At 43.7% G+C, this 14,102-nt stretch overlaps 1 protein-coding gene across 1 annotated transcript in view; it reads left to right on the plus strand.

Moving 5' to 3' along the window:
* Positions 1-14,102, plus strand: part of SORCS3 (sortilin related VPS10 domain containing receptor 3) — a 3,021,596-nt gene that overhangs the window by 2,963,817 nt on the left and 43,677 nt on the right. The window contains exons 24-25 of the mRNA XM_069611752.1: positions 4,959-5,058; positions 10,204-10,309. Of these exons, the coding sequence (XP_069467853.1) occupies positions 4,959-5,058; positions 10,204-10,309 (206 nt within the window). The remainder of the gene's footprint in view (positions 1-4,958; positions 5,059-10,203; positions 10,310-14,102) is intronic.

Below are 14,102 nucleotides of genomic sequence, written 5' to 3' on the forward strand. Positions count from 1 at the left end.
AAAGCACCAAGGAACCTGAGAGGGGTATCTGAAGGGCTGGGAGGCATAGATGTACCATTGCAGGGATCAACTGCCTGAGGCCTTGGGCCCTACTATTTTCCCCGAAGGAAGAGGACTGGATCCACCTTGTGCTGCCCAATCAGAAGGCGATGGGCCCATCTGAGGTCTGGAATCTGAATCAAAGATGGACGCCAGCCGCACAGGCTCTACCACATGCTTAAAAAACATATTGGTGACTTGAGCCATGCCCTAGGCAGAATGGTGTAAGGCCCCAAACCCTGTGCTGGGTCCGACATAAACAAGCACTGTTTGTGCCCCAAACCAGACGCAGAAGTGCCAACCTCAGAGATGGCTCCAGTAGGCTTTGGGCCCTCAGGCTGCAGGCCGGTAGTCGGATCGTCCCCTTGTGACATGACTTCGTAGATGGCTCCGGTAGGCTCTGAGCCCCCAGCTGGGGAGCTGGTAGTCATATGGCACTGCACCTAGGGCTGACCCCTGGAACCAGAGCCCGAAGGCCCCTTGTACCCTTGTGCCAAAGAATAAGAGCTGGAGTGCTACTCGGTGGACCACTTGGAAGAGTCACTGGGCTGCTCGCAGTAGGTGCCAGTTTCCTTTACGATCTCAGGTTGGTCCAAGTATCACCCAGAAGAGCAGCTTGGCCCCTCGGCTTAGTAACCGCTAGCCTTAATGGCCTTGGGTTTGCGCCAGAACCAGAGTCCAAGTTACCCTTCCGAGCCGGAGGCCCCGGGAAGGAGTCGCCATGCTGGGGTGCCTTATTGAACATAGGCCCTACCTTCTCCTGATGCGAGTTCCTGGTGAAAAAGTCCTTTAGATGTCTGGGTGGTGAAGAATGGAAGATTTCTCTCTACCGGGAAAGGCAATTCTTCACAGATCGGTGACCTAGAGAGCTGCAAGCCGCACAGGAGTCCCAGCAGTGGTCGGGCCATGGGTACTCAAGACAAAGCACATGGGGGTCTCAGGCCGGAAACTGCTGATAGCATGATGCTCATCTCGTAAAGCCTCCTGCAGCTGACATGTGCGGGAGAGGCAAGGCATGGAAGGGAGGTAGGTAGAAATTAGAAGAAGAATATCAATGGGGAGCAAGTGGAATACTAACAATGTTTCTGCGCCTAGCTGCCAGGTCCGACATTGCCCATGCGGAAAAAAGGACTGAGGTGAGGCACCCGAGGTTGGCACCCCAGAGGCGTTCCCCCATGTGCTATGTGAAATTTAAAGGGCTAGCTCATTTTTCGCTGCCAAATCTCTGAGGTAAGGACGCAGGTTCATTGACTGCCCATCAAAGAGAGAATTGTTTTTAAAACCCTCTCTCTCACGCACAAATGCCTCCATGACTTGGCACCCCCTTATTTGGCCCAGAGAATAGTGAAGCATACTCCCTCTAGGCCTATGAGAGCGGCCTACACCAACATGATCTCCACGCCCAAGACCCGGAGAGTGTGTGTAGGCTGGACTAGCTTTCCCACTCTGGCTGCCTCACACTGGAGCGCTTTACCCACACACCTTAGGATGATTGACTCCCACCTTGCCTTCCGCAAAGCTATTAAAGCAATGCTATTTTTGTGACCTGTAAGACTCTGCACTTGCTCCCACTGCTCATCTCGCCATACTGTGACTGGATGGTCAGCACCTCTGTCCTAGAAAACTGCCTAAAATGTATTCTGCCGATAAATTAACTAAGCTGTTCACTGCATCACCATTGTTGTAACTACCTTCCTTCTACCATATATGTATGTAACTAAAAAGAACCCTACGTGTTGCTTCCTCAAATGCAACTTGAATCACATATACTTACAATCTCATGCAACAGCGCCTCGATGCTTTTGGGCTGTAGTGCGCTCTACAAATGTAATAAATAAATAAATAAATAAATAAATATTTCCGGGCCCATCCCCATGTTGGGCATCACGCACAAGGATGGAGGTGAGGGGCCCTATGTGTAGTGCAAGAGTTTAGGGTGCCCGAGAAAGCCTTGTTTGTGACAGATTGTTTTTGTTTTTCAGAGGGAATCCCATGGGATTCCTGCAGGATTGTTGTGGAAACGTTGCAAGATGCTTTCTGAAAAATAAATGCATTATAATCAAGACAGGGATAATAGGAGAGGGTCAGGAAGTATTTATACAGATGGGACATATGGAGAGTATCATTTGGAGGTATGCAGTGATAAAATGGCGGCAACAATGTTGCCTATACAAAATATTGCGGCAAAAATGCTGTGGTTTGACCCGTTAAAGGTGCACGCCATTACACCATTTAAGGGGAGCGGGAGTTGTGGGGGTGTCCCCCGCTCCCCTTAAATGGTTTAATGGCCCGGGGTTTGCAGCTGAACGCCATATCCTGTACATGGATTTCGGCCGCAAAACCGCAGCCTTTTTGCCGCAATATTTTGTGTCCACAGCCATTTTTGCCACAATTTTAACACATGAAACCCATTTGGAATGCAGAAGTGTTTTAAAAGATAAAGCATTTTCTCTTTACCATGGCAATCAGTAAACAATACTTTACTGTGATATTGATTACTTTGAATGATTAGTGAGGTAATAGAAAGTGGCGTTGAGGTGATTGTAGCTTGTTAACTATAGAAACTACCAAAGATATGAAGAGCAGTGGGAACAATGGGCATAGAGCATACTGTAGCAACCTACCCAGTGATGTCTGGTGGTGCAATCTTGCTAGATATTAGGCAGGGGGATAAGTGCCACTGCTGTAGGGCGGCACCATTGGCCATGTGATAAGGCCATGCTCAATGGACCTAAGTCTTTGATAATAATTGGTGCAATATTGACAGTAGCCACAGAAAAAGGCAATGGTCAGTGTTTCCTTGAGAAGATACAATATGAAAAACATGTAACATTGCAAGTTACGGAACAATATTACTAAGGCAGAGTTAAGGTGATCCATCTCATTACAACAAACCCCATGATGTTCGGTAAAGTGACAACAATCTAACAGAGTCCCCACCATTGCTCAGGCTATAACTGATACATGAGATCACAGCAAGGATCACCACTGAGACGAAACAAAAGATCAAAGGGGTCTTCTATGGGGGGATTCCAAGCTAGGATTGTTGTCACATCCTCACCTGCTGAATTTGATGGATTTCTTTTGTGATAAATCAGGTCACATTGATATGATATCACATGATGTGATATAATGTGCCTTTACACAAGTGTTTCTAGGTGTGAGTTTAAGTCTTAACTAAAATAAAATCACTGGATGCCAATCGTTGGTAACGCTTTATCAAATCTATACATGCACTAGGATCAATTATCAAGAAAAATAATACATTAAAAAAATCTCTTTAAAAAAATATAATGTTATCTTTAAATGAGGGTTGGGCTTGACTCACTGTGAATTCCCTCTTTTCATTCACAATCTCTTCTCCGCCAATGCCTCAAATCTGATTTGTACTGTATTTGCTTCTACAATTGCCCTGGCTCACCGACCCTCTGTCCCTTTCCCCATTCAGCCCTCCTCCTGTGGCCTTGCGGGCACATTCTTCCCAGTGTGCAAAAGCTGGCAACATTATAGGACAATGAAGGGTTTTATGGATGCCTGCAGCTCTGGCGTTTCTCATCAGTGTGGAACACAACCTATTCCCTGGCTCATGTTCGTGGCCTAGGCCTGGAGTGCTGACTGCTGTGCTACATCTAAGCTCCATGCAACAGTATGGCTGCTATTATCTAAGATGGCTGCTTTTCCCGCATATATACTGCACCTACAAGATTTACAATGATATGATTGTGTAGATGCCTGGAAGGGGACGCCCTTCCCCCCTGGACTCTTAGATTACTGATGATTGCCTTTGTTTTATTCTAATGCACTTGGAGGCTTGGGAAGATCGTGCCCCCCTTCCCAACACAGAACATTTCCTTATGTTGGCATACTGAACCAATGTGTTTTGATAATCGGGTAAACAAACACAAACTAGAAAAAATGATAGTAAACCCAAGATGTATTTCAAAGCACGTATTGGATGAAGCAACAAACATATGGGTAGAAAATGTTGCAGCTAGTTTCTTCCAAATATAACCCCTTTTGGAACTCCTACAGCTGAATACATCTGGACTCCAGAGGCTGCAGCACTGGGGATATTTTGCCCTACAGTGGAGAACCATGTTTTTTCTCCCTCCCCCTGCTAAGGGTAAGATGTGTGCTCCTGGAGGGGAGTCTTTCTTTGATCACCTGAACTGAACAAACATTTTTTCACTACAGCTCCCATAATCCTTAGAGACTGCATTAGCAATTTAATTGGATTCACCTGAAAAGCAAGGCAACACAGCCTCCCTGAAGAGTGTTGTGACAGGAAAGCGCTAGGAGGAGGAGAACAGCAGCAAGAATGCAGCAGAAGGGATCCAAACCTGTGAATATTTTGGCAGCAATTGGGATCTAACCCAGTGAATTGGACACTTTTGGGATTTAACCCAGTTATATATTTTTTTCTTTCTTCAGGTAGTATATTGGCCAGGAATTGGAGTGCGCGCCTCACCCACCTTTTTTTACAATGAATACATTTATGGTTGAATGTTTTGTTCTTTATTGTGAATTATAACAACTGGTATGGAAACTAAATTCTTCCGCTCAGGCTTAGATGTGCACAATGAGAAACAATGCACTTGGCGTTTTCATGAAGTTATAACACATACATTTTGCATTCTTGTTTGCACAAATTTGCTATTCTCAAATATATAGTTATCTCTTTTCAAATATCTTTAATATTGATGTTGAATTAGCACACACCGATGGAGATGATCACATATGTAGGTGTACCAAAAACCTGAGAGATCATTTTTCATGTGAACAAGTGAATGCATATGTTCCAAAGAGTCTGTTATACCTCCAATGGGTACAGTGTATATTGGGCATGATCTTGATTCAATACAAGTTTATTCTAGAAAATCCATGTTGAGAATTAAGTATAACAGTTGTTTCTCCCTCAGGTTGTGGAAATTCTGTTTAATGCCCTCAACCAGAACTTGGTCCAGTTTGAGCTCAAGCCCAGTGTTCAAGTCATTGTGTATGTCACCCAGCTGACGTTAGGTAAGTTCTGAATAAAGGACTTTTGGCCTGATTCACAAAATATTTTTCAATGGGATTTTCACATTGAAAATCACGCTAATACGTTTTTTAATTGGGCTCTATACATCGTTAAAAAAGATCTACTGCAGTGATGTGTGATTGCTGATGAAGATAGTGAGATGTTAGAATTACTTTAGCATTTATATGCACTGGCTAGGATGTAGTACTTTTGTTTGCCTATTTATTTAAAAAGCATATTCATAGAGTGCAAATCTGATGACATGTATAGCGGATCGAAGTACAGTAACCTACAAGTAAAGAACCTACATGGGAAGCAATAGTGGTGGAAAAGAAGATGATCAGATCAACTGTTCAGTAGTTAGAAACAGCAGGGGTATAGAAGAGGACATTCCTATTGGGGCAGGTTAATAAGTTGCTCAAGATAGTTGCTCAGTAATATGGGTTTTGAATGGATGGAGCATTTAGAGGAAGGAAAGTAGGTTTAATGGCATGTGGATCCTTAACAGTAGAACACTACCACTTGTTATTGATCTTAACAAGTGATTTTGGCTAAAATAAGTCCTACACAGTATTATGTAGGGACAGCATATGCTGATAGTTCGACTTTTGATAAATCATTCAGTTTGTCCGTACTCTGCTATAATTATATTGTTCCTGTCATCCCAATACAAGACATATGCACTAGTGCGTACATCCTGTTTGCAACAATATTGAATTGCCCCTAGAACAATAAAGCTTTACATTAATCGAAAATAGATTAAATACAAAGGTGTGGATGGAATTCTGATTTAGGCTGTCCAAGCAGGATACGTCAATATATGTTATTGTAAATGTTAAATACAAAGGAGACACTGTTGGAGAGATGGCATACAAAAGATATTGAGAAGGAGAATTGGAGCAGAAATAAATAGGAAAGAAGATGATTAGGATAATCAATTTGGATATTCTGAGGGCAGACTGATTGTTCCTCCAGCATAACCCGCTCAACAAGTACATCATTACAGTTCTATGTTCTTAGATCAGCAGTTTTTTTGCAGGGTTTTTTGTCAAATATTTGCATCCGATAAAATAATTGACATTATTTTTTTTTATTTGGGGGTTTATTTAGTCCCTATTTGCCACACCCACCTAACTCTTTTCTTCCCTTAACTCCCTGCCCCCATAAAAAAACGGCCTGGTGATTAAACAACATCGTACCCAGTCTTGCACAATACTCAAAATGCTAAAACTCTACTTATTGATTAGTGACCAAGAAATATTGTGAGAACTATGTCTGTTTGATTTTCTATTGTGCCTACCATAAGTGGGTACTTTTTAAATGAAATGCAACATGAAATACATACTTCAAGATTTAATGTACTGAAAAGAAAAAATATAATTCAGTGTACATGGACCAAAGTGTACTCAAACCAGGGTACCTTTCAATCCTTCAACAATGCACCACATGCCTCTTAACACTTGTCTTACGCTCTCTGAAAATGAAAAGTATTTCTTTACTTTCCATTTAATTGGATTAAATGATGTTAGCACGCGCATACAATTAAAGGTGTAACATCAAGTGAATTCAGTAAACAACATGCCAATAGCAAAATGTACTCATTCTATATGTATTTGAGATGGACAGTCGAAGAAACTTCCCAAGGTAAAGTGAATTATACAACAATGTAAGTAAAGTAAGATCAGTCCTACTCTGAGCCATTAAGATCTACTCACGAGTACCAAATGTCTTCTAAATGTTTTCAATGAATCCAGAATCTTTTATATCATTTTCCCTGGTGACACAAGCACATTTATTTCATGTGTCCATAGTTTAATGTCAATTGTGATTGTATGTTTTATTTGTCCCAAGTAGCACTCACATTAGAAACACGTTCACCAAAACTGCAATACTGAAACTTAAGAGACCCAGGAGCAATGAACCATCCATATATGCTAGTAACCAGCTAAATAAATAAAGTCCATGGTTAAAAAAGTCACACAAATTCCAAACACTGTGTTTTGTTTTGCTTTGTCACAATCTAAGCAACACACATGATATTTGAAATATACAGCAAACAATAAAAAAGATGTAAACTTGCATGAGTCAGCCCAAGTAACTTTACCTGTGTACACCTCTTGTGGTCTCACAGTTTGTACAACCAACTCCAGGGTCGAGATCTACAGCATTCTGTTTTCCAGATGTTTTGTACTACAACGCCCACCAACCTGAACCAGCAATGTCAAGGATGAGGGCTCATGGGGATCCTACTCTAAAAGATCTGGACAGCAACAAGTTACAGATACCTGCCTTAGGGCTGGTTTACCTTTAAGTCCAGTTGGTATCTATTTGGCTATGTGGTGCTTCGATCGCTGCACCCGCTCAAATGTTGGGAAATATTTCTATGTAAGGTTTTTGCAACGTGTGGCTCACCAGATGTTTTGGACGATAACTCCTATGATCCCTTACCATTGACAATGCTGGCTAATGGGTGTTGTAGACCAAAACATCTGGAGGCCAAAGGTTGGAGAAATCTGATCTGTGTAGCAAAGACATTAGTTTTGGGCTTAACATATTCATCATTACTGCCAATGTGGTACGCCATTATTTTCTATTTGCGACACACGCATATTCCCTTTAACGGGATGTCACTGCCTCCTTCTTGACATTAAACGTCCTACACAGCATTTAAATTGTCAGTAGTTATCTTTCCGAATGGCTAGATTGATCTGAATATATGCAGGTCTAACACATCACAGTCAATTGCTCATTACAACAAGAGAAACTGTAGATTCTGCTTTCAAACAGAACAGCTTTTGTGGAGCATACACTAGTAAAACATACAACCTGATTACTGACTAACTCATCATCTGCAGGAATCTGTTTTTGACTTCATGGTCACAGATGGAATCCCGGTGGCACTGTATTATTCTGAAGCTGTCAATTCCTGCTGGGGAAGCATGGTAGAGTGATGAGCGCCATTAGACGGGGGCACAACCGTACAGGCGTTTTCCACCTGGTGAGAGCCTCCCACACCACCAGCACCGCTGGCGTGCAGTCCATAACAGATGTACGGGCTGCCTCAGCAGCAGCTCTGCTGGTTGCTGACATGTCTGTGCCATTAATTTGACAATGAGAACATACGTTTATTAACAGATGAAACTCAGCCATAATGAGGAGAGCTCTCTTACAGAGAATAATAACACAAACCCATTTGGCTCTGTGTCTTTTGTGCCAAGATTCTCTGTGGTATCCAAAGCGGTAAAGGACATTTTCTCTCAGTACATTCAAGAAAATGACTTTCCTTGTTTAGCATGAGACAATTCTCAATGAAACATATGTGCTTGCTCTCACACTGCAACAAAACACATCATACAGGAACTCCGGAACTGGATATGCCCAGTCTGTGCTCACCAACACCAGTGCTGGACAAACATCTCTGGTGATTCACTGGTCCCCAAACATTTTAGGTGTTGTTTTTCCATACAATCATCCAGTAATGAACGAGGTCCCACATTTGTAGGAATTAGCTACCTGCATGGGAGGGCCATTCCCCAGTGCCTTATAACATGCTGAATATCCCTAGTTTGGTCCAGCGGTCCCCTGTATGGTAGTGTGTATATTAAACGTTCTCTCTATTTCCAGCACCTTTGCGCTGGTAATACAACATTAATTTCAATTCTTCTTGAGGTGGGTGGCGAGGCCGTGGGCTGCAGAGTGGGTGCATAAGGGTGAGTTTAGGAGATGCAGGTGGTCTGGATTGCACCCTAAATACGACCCATTGATTTGTATGGGCACTTTGCCACACAAATATTCTCAGGACACGTTTGGAGATGTTCTTCTAGTCCTAATCAAAAGAGCTTCCATAACTTCTCCCCCATCTATATCAAGACTCTACCCTGGCCCCACTTTAAGTTTAGGTTTACAGAACCAAATGCAACGAGCAGCCTAAGTATCACTGGTTTGCTATACAGGCCACATTATGTTACATCATATCACTTGTGCATTGTTGGGCCTGTGCTAGAAGACATGACCTTTCTTGGGAAGTGCAAATGATAGACTATTCAGTACATGGTTTTCAATGTGCACTCCCAGTGGTGGTTGAGCTTTTAAAGCAAGCATGGATCCTCTGCCTCCGAGGAATTTATGATGACAGAGTGCATCCGAAAAGGACCAAAATAAAAGGGGAAAAAAGGCATGCCATTGTAGCGAAATGCTGTAAAATATGCATTAGCATTGGTGCACTTGCTGTATATCTATTTGTCAGACCCTTAATGCCCTCCACCTCAAAATATGCAAATCAGATGGTGTAAACAGCAAACACTGAGTGCAGGCTTTCAGGAATGCCCCACATTGAGTGTGCACTATACATAGGAGCGTGCAGGCACACAATGGGGCTCATGTTGGAGTTCATCGGATCATAAATGGGGGAGGGTGGGCTAAAGACAGGTCTATCGCAGTTGTGCCTGTCTTAACGTCTCCATTCACGATCTGCAGGATGGTCTTTGTTTTTGGAGGCAAAGGGCAGGGGCAGAATGGTAGTTAGGATTCCGCCTCCAGTTGCCCTCTTCCTTCAAAAACAACTTGTTTTCAAGCCAGTGAAAAAGCAGGAGGTTTCCATAGGAAATCATTGTAAACCCTGGCTGCCATGCGTACATGGTAGGCAACGTATATTCTCTTTGCACTGTGGAGTAGCAATAGGAAAATGTAAAGAGGTTTCCGCCATCTCTTTAAATTCGTTAGTTTTCACTGCACAGTGCACATGACAAAAATTGCCCATAACTGCAAGTGTGAGCTGTCTCCTTTGGACAATTTATGTTTAAATAGAACATGTGTTCCAAAGATGGACCGCACCCCAAGCCCTCCCCTTGAAGGAGTATTTATGTAACGCAACACCTGACTGTGGAGTGAAACTGACACAGAAAGAGCATAGTCCACAGCTGAACAAACATCATGTAAAATGTTGCCAAGTCTTATCCTTTCCCTTCCAGCATTTTCACACAGTCACTACAAGGTGTTTGAAATGCTCCTGCACTGTACCTGACCTCATTGGAATTGAAACAGAAACAATGAAGCTGATGGAAAATAAAGTGGCATTAAATTGAGAGTCTAATGGATAGTGATTCCTTGATGAAAATATAACAAAGCAATTGATTTTCCTTTTGCAGCACCCCTGGTGGACGCAAGCTCAGGACACAGCAGTTCTGCGATACTGATGCTTTTGTCGGTGGTGTTTGTCGGCTTGGCAGTTTTTCTAATCTATAAATTTAAGAGGTAGGTGAGAGTGCCTTTGTTCAGTTAATAGGGCGCAGAGGATGCACGTCTTTTGTGAGTTTGTGATTGTGCGCTTATTGAACACTCAGATGTATCTATTTAATGATGTACTTCTTCACGATCAACTAGAGCCTATGTACCTGATCCTCAAAAAAGCAGAGCAAATGAAAGCAGAGCAGAGAATGTACTCATTTCCTTTGCTCTGTTTTCAGAAAGGCTCCGGTCACCTTAGTCCCAAAGGTGACGTGAGCAGTTCAGGAGGGGCTGGACAGTAGCACAAATATGCTCAGTACAGCCCCCTTGCATATATATGACAGGCTCCCAGAAACCACGTGGTTACTGGGAATGCATTTCACAGACACAGGCCCTTAAAGAGTCAATTTCAGTGAAATGCCAAGGAAAAAGAGCATTTCCATACCTATTTGGAAATGCAAGGGTGGCAACCCTGGCTTACACCGAAGCTATCACACTTAAACAAGAAATCATGAAAGGATCAGAAACGACCCTCGCATGCTTTACACCTCACCATGTGCCTGTTTCAAAAGGCACAGTGTGATGTCCCTCATTTCAGGATATTTAAAAGCGAATCCACTTGTGAATTTGGCATGCACTTTTAGATGACCTGAAATGACGAGTATTTGCACACATGTGCAACAGGGGTACACTCATTCAGATACTCTTAGTGATTTGGGCTGCTCACACTCCTCACTTGAGAAGCTGGCCTTATTTCCCTCCTCCATGCTACCAGCACAAAATACTACTTAAAACCATAAGGGACAATCAGAAACAGTGACATGAATATTGTTCCAGTTGTACCAGAATATTTCAATTTTGTTTTTACCAGAATAGGTGAAACAAGAGGTACAGCTTTTGCTGACATTGCTGTACCCAGATACAAAATACCCGCCATGATCCTGATGTCCAGCAATCAAATCAATGCACGTCTCAATAGGAATGTAATCATAGGTTTCAGGTGGTGTTCACTATTCACTTTTAATTCTGATAGCATTTTTTCTAATCCCTGCATCTAAATATATCCAAACCTCCAGTCCCACATGCTGAAATCTTCTGGGGAGCAGGGTGTCTGCCCCTCAAGTCCTGTGCTGCACCAGATGGCCTGGTTGCATGCATGGAAACAAGGCCCGCTTTATTTCGGGGATGGTGGTCTTCATGTTTTTAATTTCTTTTTCTTTTCATTCAGGAACTTAAAGTACCCGATTTTCCATTGTAAATGCATGTCTAGAAAAAAGATATGCTTGAATTAGCATCACGCAAATCAAATTGGTCATGAATGAATGTATTCCTAATGGCCCATGTGACAAGGTCAGTACCAAGTCTTTGTCAGGAGGGGGGAGGTAGGCCTGTTGCAAAGCAAACCACAGCCAGCCTTAGCCCTGAGGGGGAAGGCAGCTGAGGTGCACCCAATCCTTAATTCTTCCCCCGTGCCAGCGTGTATGTTTGCAGACCATTAACTATAACCTCACCTCAGAACTCATAGACTGGCCAGCTTTTCTTTCCCTTTCCAGAAACCACCACCCGGATGCAAAATATTACCAACACAGACCACGCAAAAGAATCAGTAACAATGGGGGTCATTACGAGTATGGCGGTATGGCGGGTATGGCGGTAGGGGGTTAACGGCACCGATAAGGATGTCGGTGCCGTTAACCCCCTACAGCCACATTCCAAGGTCCCTTAGCGGGTCCCGCCAGGAACGGCTGGTCCAACCAGCCGCCCTTAGCGGGACCCGTTAAGGAACCATGGAGCTAATAACGTGCCCGCTATTTGCGGGCCCGTTATTAGCTCCTTCCCCATACCCATTGAGCGCTATGGGGGCTCAAATGGGAATGGGGAATGGTATTCGGAATGGGTACTTACCTGATCCACATAGGTTAGAATGTCCCGGTAGGTCCCCATTCCAATAGCACAATGGCTGCCTCCAAAGTTGGAAGACCCCCAATGTCCCTCAAGCGAACAGATGATGGGCAAAAACAATGAAAAGCCACATCCCCTCAATGATGTTAGAGCCGCAGCGCACCGGAAGGATCGAGAGAGAGGGACTGCTACCAAATGCTGTCCCAGCATGGAATTGCTATGCCACAACCCCCCTCACAGAAAGAGATCTATTGCAACATATTGCAGCCCCAGCAAAGAGACTTGCAAAGTCAGACTGGCAACTCGTTCTGGAGGACTCCTGTCCATAATAACGACCCACCTTGGACAAAAAGGGGCAAAAGAACCATCAGTCCCCAAATTTACCGGGATGCCAAACAAGAAAGAAACCTGGAACACTACTATGAGCTTTTTACTCCACTATGTTAGAGGAGCGGTAAGCGTGGGGAAGGGATGGGGGTTGGTGGAATGGGGGGTTAGCAATAATTAAGGACTTTTCCCTGCACATACATGCCCTGTGAGGGAAAGACAGGGGCCGAATAGTTAGGGAATTGCAGCCAATTCCCACAAGGAGAGGGATACTTAAGCAGGGGACAGGAAGTAGGAAGTGTGCATTATTTATGTGAGAGCAGCAGTGGAGGCGGAGGGGGGCCAAGAGACCAGCAGGAGGAAGGGGGAGCAGCGGCATGTGAAGGAGATTGAAGGAGAAGCTGAGCAATTGGTTTTGGAGTGAAAGTGGCCCCCAGTATGAGTGTGCATGTTTTTCTGGTGAGTGAGTAGTAGTAGTTCGTGTAAGGGGTGGATGTGAAGTGTGCGTTAATGGGTGAAAGGAGGGTGTTTGAAAAGAAATGCTGGGAGGAGAGTAGCAGTGTGATGAGGAGAGTATTAGTGGGAGGAGGAGATTAGTAGTGAGGGAAGGAGTAGAGTAGTGGTGTGCAATAGGGAATTAGTGGTGTAGGTTCAGGAGTAGTAGTCAACTGGAGGAATAGTGAAGAGGAGTGGCAAGAGAAGTAACATCAAAGGGTGGAGGCAGGAGCTTGGAGAAGTGAAACATTGGAAGGACAGCAGAGCAGTGGGATGAGCAAGTGGAGGGCTGGAGTAGTGTGAGTAGAAAGGAAGAGGTGAGTGTGGATGTGAGTAAAGTCGCCTGAATCTAACAGAATAAGTGAAAGGCACAATCCCAAACCCTCATTAGATTGCTAACAGATGTATGTAGTGACAGCTAGTAAAACCCTGAGGGAAATTAGACAGCTGTCCTTTTAGAGAGACATTGCTAGCATAACACAAGTGATTGGACAGAAGAGTTACCAGTCAGTTGCACTAACAGGGAAAGAGGGACGGCCCTGGTGACTACAAAGAAGATGTTGATAAAAACCATTAAACTGTCTCTGAGTCTCAGACTATTCGCTGTGCCACCTGTGACACCCACCAGATGTGGTACATACAGGGTGGCCACTAATGAGGGTCTGACAGCTGGAGATGCCACAAGCACCATTCTCTGTGTTCAGAGGGTGCTTTAAGTATTTATTCCCCGGCAAGCAACCCCCACAGTATTTGTGATATTAAGTATGGCACCATGACAACTATAGAAATATGAAACTCATTCAATCAAAGCCCCTCTGTTTTCTGTACATCTGAAATTCTGATTATTTGTGGCGTCTCCTCCCTCATACCCTTGCTTCCGTCCTCAAATAAGTGAGTGAAGTGACTCAGAAGTAGAGATGTAGCTATGAGGGTTCCTATTCGCAATGAAGGCACGATATGGCTACATGAATTGTATAGGGAACCGTCAGGAAGCAAAGGATGCTTATATTAAATACGTCCCCAAACACTCACTGTTATGCCAATTGTATTACCAGCTTAATACACATATTAATGTCATAATCTGAAACCCTTACAT

Source organism: Ambystoma mexicanum, chromosome 8 (genome assembly GCF_040938575.1).
Source record: "Ambystoma mexicanum isolate Mex_15411 chromosome 8, UKY_AmexF1_1, whole genome shotgun sequence".
NCBI classification, from domain to species: Eukaryota; Metazoa; Chordata; class Amphibia; order Caudata; family Ambystomatidae; genus Ambystoma; species Ambystoma mexicanum.